The 19,021-nt window shown below is 46.1% G+C and overlaps 2 protein-coding genes across 2 annotated transcripts; one reads left to right on the plus strand and one right to left on the minus strand.

The window, feature by feature from the left end:
* Positions 1 to 18: 18 nt before the first annotated feature.
* Positions 19 to 2,713, plus strand: RPL36 (ribosomal protein L36). The gene is made up of 3 exons (XM_010726486.3): positions 19 to 154; positions 1,893 to 2,027; positions 2,581 to 2,713. The coding sequence occupies exons 1-3, from the start codon at positions 62 to 64 to the stop codon at positions 2,668 to 2,670; spliced, it is 318 nt and encodes a 105-aa protein (XP_010724788.1). The 5' UTR covers positions 19 to 61; the 3' UTR covers positions 2,671 to 2,713.
* A 1,035-nt stretch (positions 2,714 to 3,748) lies between these two features.
* Positions 3,749 to 17,809, minus strand: LONP1 (lon peptidase 1, mitochondrial). The gene is made up of 17 exons (XM_010726488.3): positions 17,688 to 17,809; positions 17,216 to 17,335; positions 14,827 to 15,055; positions 14,270 to 14,331; positions 13,630 to 13,759; positions 13,200 to 13,283; positions 12,309 to 12,529; positions 11,206 to 11,344; positions 10,156 to 10,334; positions 9,337 to 9,424; positions 8,431 to 8,553; positions 7,969 to 8,085; positions 7,542 to 7,682; positions 7,293 to 7,458; positions 5,970 to 6,178; positions 5,115 to 5,279; positions 3,749 to 4,575 (listed from the first exon to the last, which is right to left on the minus strand). Exons 2-17 carry the CDS (start codon positions 17,290 to 17,292, stop codon positions 4,411 to 4,413), a joined length of 2,295 nt encoding a protein of 764 aa, XP_010724790.1. The 5' UTR covers positions 17,293 to 17,335; positions 17,688 to 17,809; the 3' UTR covers positions 3,749 to 4,410.
* Between the last annotated feature and the right edge of the window lie 1,212 nt (positions 17,810 to 19,021).

Here is a 19,021-nt window from a genome sequence, read left to right on the forward strand (position 1 = left end):
GGGGCCCGCAGCGGGGGCGGACCGGGCCGCGGCGCAGCGCTCACCGCTCTCTCCCGCAGACATGGCGATCCGCTACCCTATGGCCGTCGGCCTCAACAAGGGCTACAAGGTGACGAAGAACGTATCCAAGCCCAGGCACTGCCGCCGCCGAGGGGTGAGTGCGGGGCTCGGCGCTTCGCCGAGGGTTGGGGCGGGGCTGGGCCCGGCCCGGTGGTCGCGGGTGCAGATATGCGGGAGCGGCCATTAGTGGTGCTGAGGGCTGCGGGCTGCAAAGTGCTGAGCGGCACCGAACTGCGAGGGTTGGAGCAGTGGGAAACGTGCCGGAAACTGCGATGGGATGGAGAGGGGCAGGGAGGGGTGCTGGTAGGCGTGCAGGGGCTGTGTAGGTTATGGCGAGGATGAAATCCATGGAGTAGGTGTGGAGCGAGAGCAGAACTAGTAGTGGAGCGCCCTGTAGTGGAAGAATAAGATGGATACGTGTACATTGCAGCTTACATACAGGCAGCAAAATAGAAAATGGGCTGAGGGACTTCGAAAGGCCTTCCTGGCACTGTGCTTTTGGTAATGACAACAGGTGCTTTCCATGTTAATGACCACTAATGGGACTTAGTAAGTGTGTGTGCTGATGAGAAATTGTTTGCAGCTTCTGTCACCTGTTCACAAAATGCTGTGTTGTGTTGGAGATGTGCAGCAGTGCACCCTTCCATTTCTTATGGCCCTGTTTTTTGCTACAAATGGTGGTGCCTGCAAATGTCTCACATCTCAGGTGCTGTTCAGAGAGAGCAGGGTAGCACATCTCTCTGGAGCACCTCTCTGTGAAAGGCTCCGGGCATTCTCTTCGTTGTGGCCTTCCAGTACTTGAAGGGAGCATATAAAAAGGAGGGGGAACAGCTGTTTATGAGAGTGGTTAGTGATAAGAGAAGGAGGAATGGTTTTAAACTGAGACAGGGGAGGTTTAGGTTGGATATTAGGAGAAAGGTTTTCACGCAGAGGGTGGTGAGGCACTGGAACAGGTTGCCCAAGGAGGCTGTGGATGCCCCATCCCTGCAGGCATCCAAGGCCAGGCTGGATGTGGCCCTGGGCAGCCTGGGCTGCTGGTTGGTGACCTGCACACAGCAGGGGGTTGGAACTGATGATCATTGTGGTCCTTTTCAACCCAGGCCATTCTGTGACGATTCTGCGATCTCACCAAGAGTGCAGTGCTGCCCAGCACTACCTGCAGCCTTGCTGCCCTGAGGTGTGCTCAGAGCAGAGCTGCTCTGGGGGCTTTAGCCCAGGGTTTGCCACAGCCCTTTGGTTCAGGAAGACAAGTTCTGCCCTTCTACTTCTCTGCATACTTCTATTTTTAATTCCTTAATTGCAGATTGGTACACACACAGTAATACATCAGCATTCTGACTGTATTTTCCAAACTTGCATGTGCAGCTTTAAATTTGGACATTGCAGGGGTTGGAAAAGACCTCGAGGCATCATTGAGTCCAACCCCTTGCAAAGCAGTTCCCTACAACAGGTCGCACAGGTGCTGGTAGGCGTGGAGGGGCTGCGTAGATTATGGCAAGGATGAAATCTATGGAGGTAGGTGTGGAGTGAGAGCAGAAATAGCAGTGCAGCACCCTGTAATGGAAGAATTAGATGGATACGTGTACATTACAGCTTAAATGCAGGCAGCAAAATAGAAAACGGGCTGGGGGACTTTGGAAGGCCTTCCTGGCACCGTGCTTTTGGCATCCAGTCAGGTCTTTGCATCTCCATAGCCCACTAGTTCAGAGCCCTGCAGAGCACATGGAAGGGCTGTGTGGGTCCTGGCCCTTGGCAAGAGGGGGCTCTGGCACACTGGCTGTTTTTCTGCTGATGTTGATTGTGAATGCTGTTTTTCTTTCCCATTCCAACAGCGCCTGACCAAACACACCAAGTTTGTGCGAGACATGATCAGGGAGGTCTGTGGCTTCGCGCCCTACGAACGACGTGCTATGGAACTGCTGAAAGTTTCCAAAGATAAACGTGCTCTGAAGTTCATCAAGAAACGGGTGCGTCAAGCTGATGCTTTAACGTGGCTGTCAGAAAGTCTTTTGTTGAGCTTCCAGTTTTCTGTCCTTTCCTAGGGAAGCTTTGCTTTATTATTATTTTTCCAGTTGCTGGGGCAGTTAGTGTCTGACCTGAGGGAGGGTGGGAGAGAGGGAGATGGACTTAGATATTGGATTTGGAGAGATACTTTGAGGTCCTGAGTTCAGACTTCCATTGCTCTTCTTGCATTACTTGTGAACTGATGCTGGGAAGAGTAGAGCGATGCTGGCGGAGGCTGGGTGCCATTAACCAGCTGATTTGAAAGAGAACTCATTGGAGGCAGCCCTGATGGCTGGGAGCATTCTCTGCATTGCCCCCAATAGTAGAAGCACCACTGAAGCATCACATGAAGCAGTTCCTGCCAGCCAGCTGAGATTGCTGGGGTTCCAATCTGTGTTTGCTGGGAACAGGCTGTTTGCTGTCTCATTTGCCTCTCAAGTGAATGCCCGAAGCCAACCAGCTGCTTCTCTCTGCTTTGCTGGGCTGCTGCTGACTGTGCTGCTCTGCTCTCTGCAGGTTGGCACTCACATTCGGGCCAAGCGAAAGCGGGAAGAACTCAGCAATGTCCTGGCAGCCATGAGGAAAGCTGCTGCAAAGAAGGATTGAGTTGTACAGCTGGAGCTCAATAAAGCCCTTTCTCACAAAAGCAGTTGTCATGACTCAGTGCTTTACCTGCTTCAGTCCGTAGGGCTGGGTGGCTCCTGGGGATGCTGAGGGGTTTTGCTGACAATCCCTAAAATACAGTAATCCAGAATTTGCACCGCTGTTTTATTCCCTTCTGCCCATTCTTATGAAGTGGAATTTCTGCTCCTTTTAACATTCCTTCCTTGTGCTTGTAGGTAGTAGGAGGGCTTCTGTATCAATAGCTCTGCCTCAGAATTGGTGCTAGAGGAGAAGTAGACAGTTCCAAAGGGCAGAACAAGCAAGTTCATCAGTACAACTGAAAGAGAGGAATGGCTGCCACAAGTGGTGGGCAGCTGCTGCCTGCCTCTTCTGCCACTCCTGTGGCAAAGACAAACAAATCTGCTTTATCTTCATGCTTGCACCCAAATCATCAGAGTGCTTCCCCCACTCCCTGCTTTGGTGATGCAGACAGAACTTTGCAAAGTACAAAGCCCACTTTTCTAGCAAAGCACAGCACTCCTGCATCAGGAATTAGGGCAACACCAAAACAAACCCAAACTGGCAGGGGTTAGAGCTGTGCTCTGCCAGTCCTGGGAGTTACAAGGTCCTATAAAAAAGCCTGCATGCATCTGTCCCCCAAGGCCTTTGTGGGTGTCTGCAAACATCCCAGAACAGCAGCAGGCTGACCAGGGGGTTCATCTGTGTTCTGGGACATCCTTTCCCCCTTACTTCATCTTGGAGTTGCTCCTGCTCACACCCCACTGAGACATTCTGGAGGAGGAATGCTCCTCCAGCTCCAAACTGAACTGTCTTTCTCAAAACCATCTCCGCACATTCAGCAGCATGTTTGCAAATCAGGAGAGAAATGCAGTCACTAAAAGCTGCTTGAATTTCAGCAGGAAAATTCTTTATTTCCTGCTAGAGCCCACCGAGCTGAAAGATGGGACTGCAGTTCTTCCAGCAGAAGAAATGCTCCATGGAATTTCTCTTCCTCTATTTAATAAGTCGTATTCAAACTCAGTTTCTCTAAAGCTCACCCTAAGGTGAAGCACTTAAATTCTCAAGCCCAAGCCTGTGTTTATTGACATACCACAACAGTCACACTAACACATTTCATTGCTTTTTTCACTCAGTGAACACAATTCAGCTGCTGCAGTGGTGAAGAGTCAATAGTGATGTGCAGAACTAACTGCTGGTACTGAGCAGGTTGCTGTTTTGTCCCAGTGTGCTCCCTTTAAGCTTACAGTTATGATTTATACTGGAAGAGGAGATCCATGTCCCTCCACAACACAATGTGCTAGCTCTGCTTCTATCTCCCACAAGAATTCCAGCATTCCCCACCAAGGCAGGGAGATTTCTGGGAGCTCCTCATCCACCAGTACAGTGTTCCACTTGTGTTCATAGTCCTTGAAGCAGATATTCGGTGTACAGTGAACTAACTATAAAATCTCCTTGGAGTGTAAGAGGCTGAAGTAGCTCTGCTGCTGGTAGCTGATAACATGCACATTCCTCTGATAAAATCTCACAACTTAATTTTATTGGAAATACTTAAATTGGATCGTAATTCAATATTAAAGGGGGAGAAATACATCATTCGACCAAAGCCCTCACTCACTTCAGCAGCTGCGCAGCAGCAATAGCTCCGTTCCCATGTCAGGATCAGCCCATGTCAGGGCAGAGCACTGAGGGACAAACTGCCCTCCAGCCCCCAGGTGCTGGGCATCATCCTGCAGCCAAATCCTGTTTTGAAAACGCTATATCGAATACCTCCTTGTAGTGCTCAACAAAATGCACTTCCAGTCCTTCTGTGATGAATCCAGCAAGGTCGTAATAATCCTTTTTATTCTCTGATGGCAAAATGATGCAGGTAACACCTGCCCTCTTCGCCTACAGGGAGAAAGAAAGTTACGATGTCTGTGTATTTAGTCCTAGAAATCCATCAGTCCACTAGGAACAGAGATTCTTTCCCATTTTGGAAAGTAAGAGCAAGCACACTTGTTTAGGAGCACCATCTGGCTTTACTCTCTTCTACAGAGAGCAGTCAGGGCGTTGCAGCCATCAGGCTCCCCGCAGCCCCAAGGCACACTGCAGCAGCTGCATGGACTGCGAGCTTTGTTAGCAGAACAGTGACAGCACATCTGGGGGCTGCTGTGCCAATTCATAATGTTTTACAGAGAAAGCTCACGGTGATGAAATGCAAGGTATTCCAAGTTCTAAATCCTCTCCATTCTAGGACAGAAAAATATGGCAAGCAGCCTTCGTTTTCACCTCCATCCTCACCCGGAGACACCAGCAAGATGCCCACACCCACCCAGCAGGTTTCTCCACAGCACATTACTGCCTCTCTCTGCCCTATAGGAGCAACCTGCTTGGCTGTTCCCGTCACCCCAAGACAAATGTGGGCCTCTGCCCACACGAGCTCTTACTGCAATAGTCTTCTCTTTGATTCCACCCACAGGAAGAATTTTCCCAGTTAAGGACACCTCTCCAGTCATGGCCACGTTCTGCCTCACTGGGCAATTCATGGCCAGTGACAGCAGTGCTGTTACTATGGTACATCCTGCACTTGGTCCATCCTTTGGTGTTGCTCCCTGTCAAAAAATAAAAATAAAAAAAAAATCATATTTTTAACCCATCTGCAGACCAGCAAAGCCAGACAATGCCTTTGTCCACTGCTTTTTTAACATAGCAGCAATTTCAGGGGGTCTTGTACTTAACTGCACAAAGGTTTTGGGGAAAGTGCTATTTGAATTGGCACATCCACACCGTGTCACTCCTCATCTTATTCACAATAATAAACTGAGGCTACAGCTTGACTTCTGGCCTGATACATCTGTGATATTCATTTGTCAAGCTCAGGATTTTGAATAATCAGTTTAAGCAAAAAATGAGCATCAATACCTTGTGGGCCTAAGCCAACCATGGGAACAAGAAGCAGTATTTCAAGGGTACATGGCATAAAGAATCACGAAGTAGTGGAGAGCAACACTGGAAACCATTCAAGGCAGAAAATACTGCTCAGTTTACCCAACAAAACCCAAGCCTCAGCTAGTGACAGTCTGCATGGATCTGAGGTCAAACAGATCTCTGAGAAGAAAGAAACAACTATTTGAGAGGAACAGAGGCAGAGAAAACACCTACTGCTTTCTGATCCTCCAAGAAACCAATTCTCAGGTAACAACCAGGTTCCTACTGTATTGGAAGAAGCAACAGGGAAAACGTGGACTACATTAAAGCATGACATGCAGCCATGCATGTCTCTGAATTCCTCATCAGATTACCTCTGGCACGTGCAAGTGGATGTGGGACGACATGAGAAAATCATTGTTGGGCTCCTTCTGCATCAGAAAGGCTCTTGCAAACGTGTAAGCTATTTTGGCACTCTCCTTCATTACATCCCCCAGCTGCCCTGTCACTTCGAGTGACCCATCCTTGCCCTCCTTGTCTTTGGGTCGCTTCAGGGATGTTTCAACAAACAGAGTGGAACCTCCTGAGAAAGAAAAGAAAAACAACATCTTGAGAAAAGTTTAAGAAAATCAAAGCAGATGGCTTTGGTGAAGCAGACACTATGTGAGGAATTTGAAGGCAGGGCTTTCTAATGAGACACTGTTGAGGAAAGAGCAATTGAAAGCTGCTCCCCAAATCCCTTCAGAAAGCTTAGTTAGAAATGTCAACAGGACTGCACTGATGGTCTCCATTCACTGCTCCTTCAGACCTCACAATCCACCCATAGACACAGCTCATATTTAGTGGAAGCAATCTTCAGGCACTTCTTGGCTATAAGACATGCTTACACACACCACACTTGCCAGCTCTACTTCCCAGTGCCAGACATCTATTTACCTTCTCCACTGTACAATTATTTCCTTTCTAACCACTTCCAGGACTTCAATTCCACCCAAAGTCAATTATAATACACAGGGAACACATCTGGACATCTAATCCTTTAATGTGTGCTGTACTTCCACAAAGTGGTGCACATAAGACCCCCAATAAGCAGGGGAGTAATCCAGTGAAGTGTAACTACTGCCTTCACTCACTCCAAGACAGTGCTAGAATACCTGCATCTGCCCTTGGCACTGAAAGCCAAGTCCATGGTGATACATCACTGGAAGAGATACAGCACAGCTGAGGCACGCTGCAAGTCAGAACAACGCCTCCTTCTTTTAAGGTTTTGTCCTTGGTTTTGTCCTTTGCTCTTAGCAAAGCTTATGCTTTTAATCACTACCATTGTAATGGATGTGGCTCACATGAGGTACAGCACACGAAAAGAAGTCAAAATCAGCCTAATTGGGCTAATTAAAAAAGGCTCTTTTCTTCAGGAAAGTGGAAGTCAGAATCTAAAAAGCCACAGAAGTTACTACTGCTAACGCCAATAAAAGATCTTCACTGGACTTGGTTAGAGAAATTCAGTTTGATGACTAGACTGAGTTTTTGACAATGACATGAAGATGGAGACACACATTTGAGTTTTCCAGCCAGTATTTATCTTTCAGGACCTGCAGCCTCACTCCAACGTGGAAGATTAACAAATTACCCTGGTAACACACATTAACCCACAAGTCACTGTGTAGCTGCACACTGTGTGCCTGCACAACTCTTACCCATAGCTGTCCAAGCCAGACCCATCACCACTCCTGGAGGAGTGGTTTCATACATTCGATCCACAGTGAAGATGGGCTTTCCTACAAAGTCTTGCAGGTTTTCAGGTGTCACCTGGACCGTCTCTGCTTCTCCACTCACAATTTTATAGGCCGATTTTCTCAGTACCTGTGTGAGACAGGAATTTGTTTCTGCAGAAAGAGCTGAGAATGCTGAAGCAAAGAGGTCACGGTTACACAATTCTCCCTCACCTTCTCTACTTGTTTCTGTAGATTCCTCACCCCACTCTCTCTGCAGTACTGCTTGATGAGAACAGTCAACACATCCGATGTGATTTTGGCTTTGTTTTCATCCAGACCGCACAGCACTCGTGCCTGAGGGACCAAGTACCTCTGAAAGAGAACATCCACACATCCTTCTGTTCATGTTTGTGGAGAAAAGCCTAATGACTCCAATTTGCCCACCTTTGTTCTGCCATGAGCTCAATGCCCTTTTCTAGAGTTCACTGCCTCTCTATTACAGAATGCTGGAATTATTTCAAATCAGGGGAACTCTGTCCAACATACCACGTGCCTCATATCTGTTGATATGATTGGATGTAAATATGTAAGCTTGACATTGCCAAAACCATTTTATCAGGTGTAATTCACAGCACATCACTGAAGCAGTTCCTCTCACCTCTGCAATTGCAAGCTTCTCTTCTGCGACGTATCCTGACACATTGATGACTTCCATTCTGTCCCGCAGCGGCTCTGGAATGGTTTCTGTTACATTGGCAGTACAAATAAAAAGCACCTGGAAGCACAAGATCCTATGAGGTGACCCGCTGCTTTACTCCAAGCACTGCTCCCTCACTGCTGTGTTTCTCTGGCTGATGGGCTGGAGCAAGGTCTGAGGGGTTGGAACAAGATTATTTTCTCTGTGAAGTCTCGTTTTTATTGCAGATAAAGCTTTGGGTTCTAGAACTATGTGTGTAAAGGCAACCTAATACAAAAGCTAGACAGCAGCAGAAACCACAGCAACTCTGCCTGTCACTATGAAAAACAGACTCCTGACTTTTCTTGCTGCCACGTGCAGATCTGTGCATTGATATACACTCATACCCTGCTGCTCCACCGCTCTGCAGAAGAGAGGAAATACCTTTGATAAATCCACAGGGACATCAAGGTAATGATCCAAGAAGTTGGAGTTCTGTTCTGGGTCCAGCAGCTCTAGCAGGGCTGAGGATGGATCTCCCTGATATCCTCTTCCTATCTTATCCACCTATAGCAGACAAGATTTAAAGTCAGAAGTTCCTCATGGCAGCAGGTTCTCATGCAAGGATTGTTTAAGGGCTCCATCTCAAAATCTTCACGTGGTCATGAACAGCCACCACCATTCTACCAGTTCGCCGTGGGTTCCCCCACTTTGCCACTGCCTACAGGCAGGAGCACTCAATGCACTGACAAGGCTTAGGGCTTGAACAGCAGGGCAGACAATGGCTTCTTAATCCTCTATTCCATCCCCAGGCCATCTGCTGTTAGTCTTTCCCAGGCATGGCACACAATGAAGCCACAGAGACTTCTGGTCTGTCCTAAACCCCTGCTGTTACACCCTGTCCTTACTTGCTTTGCTGCAAAGCAGTAGGCTGGAAAACCTGGCTCTTACCTATTCTCAAAGCAGACCTAAACTTGACTGAAAGCATCTTAATTCTTATAGTATTGTTTCAGACTTGCTGAGAGAGTGACACTTTTTAATATCACATGGACAATAGTGGCGGGGAACATGAGAGCTACTGAATTCTCTGGCTGTGATCCTCATGAATCTAATAGTTGCAATGGAAAAAGAAAGGAACAACTGAAATGTAAAAGCTGAGGTCTGTTATAGGAAGAGAAAACAAATGCCTGAAGTATCATTGTAACCCAAACATTACAGCCCAGCATAATTTAACAGCCCCCACCAAATCTGTGACTTCTGGGACCATTACTGCTGCATCTTTCAGCTGCAGGGGCCAATAGTTGCTAAGCAAGTTTTAAACAGCAAAAACAAAAAGAGCAGACACATCACCTCATCAATCAGTATCAGTGGATTCTCTGTCTTGGTCTTCTTCAGGCACTGGATGATTTTTCCTGGCATTGCTCCAACGTATGTCCTCCTGTTTTACCAGAGACTGTATTTAGGGGGGAACTATAAAGTATGGCATAGATCACACAGCAAAACATGCAGGTGACTGAACAGGCATATCCTGCTGGGGAAGACGTTTAACATCTGTCTACCAAAAGCATTCTCCATTGCCACAAGAAGCACCGACACCCATCTACTCTGTTTCTTGTAGAGAGCAACCTTGAATTTTGGCAGAATACTCCTGAACCTGCAGTTTTCAGCTTTAGTTTTATCCTCTTTTAAGGCAGAGAGAAGCAAACAGGTGAGGCTGGGCACAGAGAGCGTTGAATAGCAACTTGTTGGTTTGGGTTAAAGAAACATTACAATGCATTTTCTTGTTCCAAAGATTTCCTCACCAGCACCTCCCTCCTGATCCTTCAGAAACCTGGCCTCAGTTACACCTGAACACACAGAAATCACCACGGTCAAGCTGTTCCTATCCTCAAGTGCTGGCATTTGTAGACAAACATGACTCTGGCATCTAAGTCTGATGCCTTTGAGAAGCTCACACAACTTTCCAAAGTTCTCCTATTAGAACCAACTGCAGTTTGAGGCAGGAACACTATTACAACAAATCCCTCCCTTTGCATTAATTTTCTCCTCTTCCTACATCCAAACCCTTTCAGCAGGAGCTGGCAGAACAGAGAATTAAACTACATGCATTGTTCAAATTCAATTATGCTCCCATTTGGACAACTTTAACACAAATCAAAGCACACTGACCTGTGGCCCTTGATTTCTGCCACATCAGTCATCCCTCCGACGCTGAAGCGGAAGTACTCTCTGTTTAGGGCTCTGGCAATGGAGCGGGCAATGCTAGTTTTGCCAACCCCAGGGGGGCCATAAAAGCACAAAATCTTCCCCTGGGTAGACCCACGCAGCTGGCTGACTGCTATGAATTCCTGCACAGCAAAGGAAGCACCAAAAATGAACAAGGAAACTGCAGCAACACCAAAACGTATCTGTTATCAGGTCAAGCAGTGCTTCCAAAATGAGCATCCTACACAAAATAGATCCTCAAAAGAGCTGGGGAGGGCGGGGGAAGATGTTGAGGTTACTGGTAGGACTCTTCCATTGCATGGAATTAACTTTATTAGTAATCAAAGTCAAAGACCTGCATGATGCAACTCAGGGCATTTCTGTCAGGCTAGTCAGTGTGAACATTGCAGGAACTGATGAGCAACGTGCTGGGCTGACACTCCAAAGAGTATTTTTCATTTAAAATAATGAATCAGATAGTGAGATTAAGTCATTGGTGTTGGGTACTGCAGGGGGAAAGATACCCCAGAATTCCCCTGAGAGAAAAAACATTTCACTGCCTTTATCTTTCTCTCCAGATTGGAGCAAAACAATAAAAGCAACGTTCTAGGATGCCTAAGAATGTACACCAACAATTCACTGTTAGCTAATGCTCCTCCCCTGCTTAACTGAGGTTGGTGTGCTCTGGGAACGCAGGAGCTTTGCCTGTCACGATGAACCACTTTAGGAACTTCTCAATGCACAGATTAAAATCCTGGCAGTGCTCCCCTTGGATATTTGTTCATTTCCTCAGCATTTAAGTAACAAAATGAATACACTGTCATTTGAAACCAGAACGTGACTTTTATTGCCAATAGCAATTCAACACATAAACTTATCACCAGAACATTCCTGCAACTTTTTGTGATTTGTGATCTAACGAAAATTAATGGAGAGCTGCAAGCTGAAACGTAACCAAACCACCTGATGTTGGGCTGAGTTTGAAGCTGTGCCCTCTGCCTATTCCCACCTTACCAGAATTCGCTTTTTGACGTCATCCATCCCATAGTGATCCTCCTCCAGAACTGCTTGGGCTCTGGTCAGCTCCAGGTTCTCCTCACTGCATTTACCCCAGGGGATGGATGTCAGCCAGTCCAAGTAGTTCCGTGTAACACTGGCAGAAACAAATGAAAGTGATTTAGCAACAAACCCATGCCTTCCAAAAGAACCTCATCCCTCAAAAAGTGGAGGATGAATCAGACTCATAAAGGGCAGATGATGAAAATACCCCCGTTATCTGGGCAGGCATTGCTAGCCTGTAACTGCAGTCTTCAATCCCTTGCCCCTTTCTCAGAAAATGCGAACTTTTGTCTCAGAACACCAAAATGAGTGAGCAAGAACCTTGGCCTGGGTGGTGATATTCTTCTGTTGAACTCCTTCAGCAGCTTACTCCTTTTTGCTTACAGGAGACAAAAGTTGTCAGCCTGCCACAATAACCCCGCATTATCATATTATAACCAGAACAGTCACAGTAAATGCTGCATGAAAATCCTATTTGTAGTGAAACAAAAAGGGCTTGGAAGATCTGTTAACACTGGTGAACAGCAATGCTGGAATTAGACCTGAAAAAGTAATACCAGCTTTGTGTGCAGCTTTGGTGTTTTCCTCCCAAATATTTCTGTTGCAAACCTGCACTGATGACCATGCTGACTGCTCAGTGCAATAGCAGATGCCACCTCATCAGATAGGAACATTCAAAGCAATTTCAGTTTATGAGACACAGATGATGTGACAGAAGATAAAAGCTGCTCTTTTGCAACTCCAGCCCTGCCCCTACAGGAGCTGACTCAGGGAGTGAGTTTTGCTTCTCTTCTCCTGCATCTCATGAAAACATCTGAGAGGAGCGAAGAGCAACACTTAAGGGCTGCAGGAATCACTGTACTTTTCAAGAGGAGAAAGGAATGGCACAGTACTTCTATGCAGCTTTAGGCTGCAAGGAAGGAGCATAACTATGATACATCCAGAGAAAGCAATTAAGACAGAAAAGAGAAAAACTCTTTCGGTAAGAGCTTAACAGAACTGGGCTGATTGCTCTTATTCTCCTAACTAACCCTGACAGGACACAGCCACACACTCACTTGAATTCTGAGGAGTGATTATCCAGCAAGCTCAATTTGTTCAGCTCCTCATCAATCACATCCATCACATGCTTTGGCACTACCAGCTCCTTCAGCCGCTCACGGAATTTTTCTTCTATAGCATCCTTGTCCTCTTTCTCCAGACCCAGCTCCTTCTTAATGATCTTCAGTTGCTCCTGGAGAAGGTATTTGCGATGCGTCTGCTTGATTTTCTCCTCAACCTAAACACAGCAACAAGCATTGTGACTGTCCTGTTCCTGGCACCATGCAACAAACATCAAATGCTTTCCAATACTTCTGAGTTATGAGCTTTTTGGCAGCTGAAAATACAGCAGAGATCTTCAGCAGCATCTAATGTAACAAGCCACTTGTTGCACCACTTCCAGGTCTCAATGTGCTCATGTTATTCCCACAGCATCTACACCAAACTCAGAGTTTTATCTTTCCAGTCCGCATCACTCCAGTTTGTCCAAAAGAAAACCAAAGACCACGACTAAAGCCTTGCTAAAGTCAGTGTACTTGCTGTTCTCCCTTTGTCCTCTAGGCCTTCTCATAAGAGAAGAAAATCAAGTAGGATAAGCATGGTATGCTCTCCAAAAACCCCTTTTGCTTCTCTAAATCACCTCCCTCATTTGCCTGCAGGGCTTCCAGGAGGAAGCAGATTCAATAGCAGATCCTGTATTAATTTTCCAAACAAGCACGAAAAATTAAGTTTCCAAATGGAAAAGAGTATCAAGTTATTAACTCTGCATTAATGTCATTCCTTCAGAGTGTGTACCATGATCTTATTTTAAAATTCTCCACTGGCAGTGCTAAGTACTGTAGTATTAAGTCCACAGAGGTGGACATGCTATAAATGTGTGTAAGACATACATTACTTGAAAGGCTTACCTCCCTTCCAAGACGTTGCTGCAGTTTGCTCAGCTCATATTCCTTCTTTAGAAGGGAAAGGGCTTTGTAAAGCCGTTTGGGAATCTGGAAATGACAGATGCAAAATGAGTTGTCAGACTCATGTCATGTCATGTCATGTTTGACTCATGTCAACTCCCCGCCCCACAGCACCTGCAGGTGTAGAAAGACCAATTCAGCAACAACCACAGTGTGAGAGGCAATTATCACAAAGACACAGGGCATCCAGACTTTCCCTGAAAGCAAATTATTACTTACTTACTGTATTCTTCAGCAGGAATCTATGAGCTGATATTAACCTATCACCAAATGTAGCACAGGAGCCTACTCTGTACTGAGGCTTCGAGAGAAATTATGACAAATGAAAGGCACACTTCTGCTAGTACAGCATTAGTTGAAAGCTTCATCTTACACTGGTTTCTTCCAAGATGTCTTGAAGTTCGTGTGACTCTGCCCCTGTCAGTGCTGCACCCATGTCACTCAGATAGATGGGGTTATCTACCACACGCTGTCCAGCTTGCATCATCTGAAGTACAGACTCTCTGGAAAAAATGGTGATAAAACCCAAAATGTTCAGTAAATTCTTACATTCATAAAGGAGTAACCTTGTTGAGTTATTTAAAGAAGAAATGAAACGCAACTCAGCTTCATAGCAAAATAGCTTTCAAAAGTCTGACTAAAGCTGTGTTCAGAGACAAATACACACTTTGCTAAAAGAAATGATCACTGATAAATATAACTATGAATATGAAATGTTAACAATCTGTGACCCGCCACGCTGAGCCTCATGTCCATAACATGTGCATAGGGCTGCAACACTTATTGCAGTGAGCTCCCCTCAGACCCACACCATCTGCTCCAAGTCCTGCTGTCCTAACAGATATTAAAGTTTTGCATAAGGTTTTCAAAACTTTCCAACAGCAGATGCTAATTCCCAAACCAAATTCTGGGCAGTAATTCAGCGAGTGTCTCCTCTTTGTTACAGCAAAAGGCCAAGGGGAACAGAAATCTTAGGGTACTCCATCCCCAGAGCACACATGGGAAACACAGACCTGTACAAAGGGTTCAAGGCAATGATGTCCCGGATTGTTTTGACAATTTCTGCAGTAAGAGCCTGTAAGAACAAGAAAGATTTAATGAGTACAGACACAACATTCTCCAACTTCCCCATTCTGGGAGCCCAGATATGCAGACCCTGGCCACTCATCTCCAGTGCTGTGCTGAAATGCTGTTTGTGCTGCACAGTTACTCCTCCTAGGAGGCAACAACGCAGGAGGGGCAGAATTTCTGCATGCACAACATGTATCCTGTGCTGGGACAGAAGCAGTCAGGCTGACCGCTCAGATCACCCTGGGGCAAAGACTTAACTTGACATAGGTTATCACAGACTTTAGCACAGCTCAGCCTCTTCAGTTGGCAATTTTTGGAAGTGATTGGTTCTAAGGAATTGAGTCATTCTAAGGAAAACTCACTGTTTTCATAAAATTCCCTGCAAGAAGGAAGTGATTTCCAAAGTCTGAAATCTGAGCTTCATTTTATAACTCTTCAGCAAGCAACGCAGATGCAACTCTACAGGACAGGTCAAGGCTGGTATGCTCAATTCACTTACTTTAACCTCTTCTGTGATCTGAAAATCTTCATGAACCACGTTCTCTACTTCTACCATGAGAACCTCCTGCGAAGAAGCAGCCACAGGATCCAGCACCACCTCGACAGCTTGCTCCTTTGCTCCAGGCTCCTCCTCAGCCTCTTTCTTAGGGCGCTTCTGTTTCCTTCTAACCTTGTGTTTGCTCTCAGGCTCCTCAGGCTCCACCTCTAGCTGCCTGTTTATACGGATTCTGAAAGCCAAAGGAAACCAAACACAGTCAGTTCTCCTTTGCCTCTATGTGACTTCAGCTTCAGCCTGAAAAGTCTTTTGTTTTGAGCTGAAATATCAACAGTTGACAATGGTGACTAATTGATAATAGACATTTTGTAAGATTTACTTTTTGGTTCACTCTGTTAAAATAAGGTGTGATTTAGCAAAACCATAACACTCAAGTGGTAGATACCAGTGGGTCTTATTTAGTAAGCTTACAACAAGAAAGCAAAAATATACAAAAATTAACCAGCCACAGAAATAGCCTGCTCCTGTTTCTGCTCTGCAGGTTTGGTTTAACAAGGTTCCTTAATAAAAGTAGGAGGAGCTGGAAAAGTCACAGGAAGACTGAAGGAAAAGGGACACTTCCTTGCAAGAAAGAAGGAAGGGAAGAGAGATCTCCTTTTCAGATTGTAGCTCTTCCATTTCCTCCTCAAGTTCTTATAAGTCATTCTAATAGGAAAGCAAAGAGCTCCAGGATTAAAACAAATCACATGAAATGTGTTCTCTTTAACTTCCACTGATAGGACAGAATTGGCTTTATCTCCAGCCCAAATTACCACAAAACTCCTCTGTGTTCAGCTGCTGAATGGTTTTTCACCTCATGAAGCTTAAGGACAACTGCTCACTCAAAACAACACCTTTATTTGTCACATAGTCCTGATAATCAGAGGTAACTACATTTTATGAGAGCCTGTTCTGCTAAACGACTCAAGCACGAGAAAAAGCCATTTGTCTGTAATACTGAACGCTTTTAAGAATCTCCAGTGCAGTTCTGCATTTGGATGAAGGTGGCAGACACCTTTTCCCCTCTGCCACTTTGCTGTTGCTATGCCCTTCCATAGGTCAGCACAAGCACAGGCTGAACAAGAGCACAGAAAGGACTCATCTCCATCACCAGCTCTACCTGCTCAGATCAGCTGCCGAACTGCAAAGCCAGGATCAAAACAATTAACAAACCCACAACTAAATCATCTGGTGAACAAATACCAGGATCACAGACTGAAATATCACAGCACACACACAGGACAATTAATAAGGTATCATTGTTAGTGTGGCTGCTCAGACAGCTGGCTTTTCTATACGAACCAATGATGTGAAGGGGAATCCCACCCCCTCCTTGTTCTTCTTGAAAAGCTGCTTCACTCCCTCACCTTCATTCTGAACATCCTGTTCTGCTTTTTCACTCTTTTGATTCTTAACAATCAATCCTTTGCTTTAAACCACACCTGCTGCAGTATCAACCCTAATTCTAAACACAGTGTGTATCATGAAGCCCTTCCATACCTAGACATCCCAAATTCTATCATCCATTCTATTTCCTACATGATGATACTGCAAGAATCAAACCAACATTCTATATGCTACACGCTGTTCTATAGCAATTAACTACTAAGCCCTAAAAGGGAAGGGCTAGATGCATGACATTACTACCTTCCAAACAAAATCCATTTCCCTGTTTGTATTTTTAAACTTCCTTGAATTTTGCCTCTTATACAACAGCCTCACATCAGACATCTTAAATAGAGAGTATGAACCATAGCTCTCCAGACTGGAACCAAAATCTCACCCTCTTCCCTGGCAAGCTCAGGCAAACTCAGCTCTGAGACGCACCACCTAGATAAAAATGGAACTGGTGCAACAAAGCAAGAGGAAGAAAAAAAGTAAAGCTTCAAAGCAACACACAGCCTGAAATTAGTTACCTGAGGCTGTTAGACTACAATTCCACACTGTCTTATCTCAAAACACTTGCACAGATAGCTACCTACATCCCCACACATAATCCTCTTTCACTAAATCCACTTCCAGGGCAATCATAATTACAGTCCTAGACTGCTTTTTTCTTTTTTCTTCTCCCTTTTTTCTTGCTGTATTTTCCAAAGAAACTGATGAACCTCAGAACAACAAACGCTTGCTTGCATCACCCAATGGCTTATGGGAGAACAATGTGTGCTAGCTCTTTATTTTTGGGGTGAAACTACCTCACTTGCAAGAGCACAAAGAATGAGCAGCATCAGAATACAGTGCAGTAACAAAAGCTTGTCACGCAGGAGCTGCACATGAAACACGTGGTGACACTGATAAAGGGAGGTGTGTTTCTCCAGTCCTTCCAGTGCATTCACCCCCCCAGCTTAAGTACCTTCGGTGCCCCATGACGATCATGCGCAGTTTGTCTCCCAGGTCCTGCATCTCATGGATCTGTACAAATGTCCCCATCTGGTAGATTTCGTTCAGATCCTCCACCACATCCGATTCATTGCTATTGAGGAAGAAAAAAACATAAGGCAGATATAAAGAAATTTGAGAAAGAGTGGGTAAATGTTAACAAAGGAAAAAAAAACAGTTGGTTGCAGAACTTTAAACTGCATTCAGAAGCAAGGATTTCACACTGTCCTCATGGTTAGGCAGCCCCTCTGTACATCACTGCATGCTCAGCTTCTCCCAGGCAGCAGCAGCCTTTCCAGCAACATAACATTGGTGGTAATGGATGCTGTGCTAAGAAGAGGTCTAAGCGTAATTACTGGAATGCTATGACAGGCAAGGAATCTCAGAGCACAGCCTCTAGTAAAAGCACAAAAACATCGCTGTAAAGATGAAGAGAAACAACTTACTTATCATCCTTCTTAAGGAAAACACCAGCGTAAGGCTGGGCAAGACGAACCTTCCTCCTCAGCAGCTCAACCAGCTTCTTGTTTTTCACCTAGAACAAGAAGCACGAAGTCAGGTAGGGATTTTCCTTCAGCTTTGCACCCTCGGCACACCAAACCATGCATGGTGGAACCCTCTGAACTATGAAGTCTCACCTTTGTTTGACCTTGTCTACGTTAGAGGACAGCAACATAAAAATGGAAGAATATTAGAAGACACTAATACTGAATATTTAAGAAGTTGCTGTGTTGTGAGTTTTTGATTAACATAGCAGTGGTAACACACTGACATCACTGTCAAGCAGTGCTGCACAGAGCTGGGGATGTTCTAGGTGTGGGGCTGGGGGAGACAGCACTGGGACAGCTGACCCACGCTGGCCAAGGGGACATCCCACCCCACCTGATGTCACACTGAACTACAGAACCAGGGGATGTTCAGAAAATGTTTGTGTTCCCAATAAACCATGACATGAGGTGAGCCCTGCTGTCCTGAAGCAAAGGATCAATTTCCCATTGTGCTTTGCTTGTGCATACAGCTCCAGCTTTACACATTCAGCTCTCTTCAGCTCAAACCATGAGCTCTCACACTTTGACTTCCAGCCCCCTCCTCCACCCAGCGCACGGAGCAGAGAGCAGCTTAGCGGTGCTGAGATCACAGGACACTGATATCAACCATTTCCATGCAGAAGCTTTGCAGGACTGCACACCTAAGATTCCAATACACAAACTTCGGCATTCCCTGCTCTCTAAGCTTCACTCTGAGGTGCTCAGCCTCTCTGTTTGCCTGTCAGGACCTGAAGAAGCAGAGCCGACAGTGCTGGTGCTGCCTGTATGGTGGCTCTGGGAGGAGGTGGCACAGGCTGCAGTGATGTGGTGGATGTTCTGTCCCTGGAGACTTTCAAGGCCAGGCTGGATCAGGCCCTGGGCAACCTGTCAGAGCTGCGGTGTCCCTGTGCACTGCAGGGCAATGGGGTGAGATGGCTTTTAAAGGTCCCCTCCAACCCTAAGGATCCATGACGAGCAGCCAGCGGCCAACCTGGAGAAGCGGTTAGAAAAGCTGGCAGAGAGAGCACTTCCCTAAGGAATCCCTCGAACGAATCCACGTTCTCAGACGGCCAAACGCTCCGTATGGCACTGCAGCGTCAGCCCAGCTCTGTCAATGGACGGAGCCACGAGCAGCGCGGAGCGGCGGGGTGGGACGGGTGATGCTCCGACCCGAACCGCCCCGCGGCCCAAAGCGAGCGGCCCAACACCGAGCCCGCAGCAGGGAAAAGCGGCCGGCAAACAACCGGGGACAC

Source organism: Meleagris gallopavo (assembly GCF_000146605.3).
Source record: "Meleagris gallopavo isolate NT-WF06-2002-E0010 breed Aviagen turkey brand Nicholas breeding stock chromosome 30 unlocalized genomic scaffold, Turkey_5.1 Chr30_random_7180001957638, whole genome shotgun sequence".
Classification (NCBI taxonomy): Eukaryota; Metazoa; Chordata; class Aves; order Galliformes; family Phasianidae; genus Meleagris; species Meleagris gallopavo.

Bases quoted from the DNA above. Each gene is read 5' to 3' on its own strand.
- RPL36 (XM_010726486.3), top strand. From the start codon at position 62: ATGGCGATCCGCTACCCTATGGCCGTCGGCCTCAACAAGGGCTACAAG. The intron at 155-1,892 runs GTGAGTGCGGGG...CCATTCCAACAG, and splicing joins GGCACTGCCGCCGCCGAGGG to CGCCTGACCAAACACACCAA. The intron at 2,028-2,580 runs GTGCGTCAAGCT...TGCTCTCTGCAG, and splicing joins TGAAGTTCATCAAGAAACGG to GTTGGCACTCACATTCGGGC.
- LONP1 (XM_010726488.3), bottom strand. From the start codon at position 17,292: ATGGGGACATTTGTACAGATCCATGAGATGCAGGACCTGGGAGACAAA. The intron at 9,425-10,155 runs GTCAGTGTGCTT...CTGGTAAAACAG, and splicing joins GCAGAAATCAAGGGCCACAG to GAGGACATACGTTGGAGCAA. The intron at 5,280-5,969 runs GTAATCTGATGA...ATTTTTTGACAG, and splicing joins TCCACTTGCACGTGCCAGAG to GGAGCAACACCAAAGGATGG.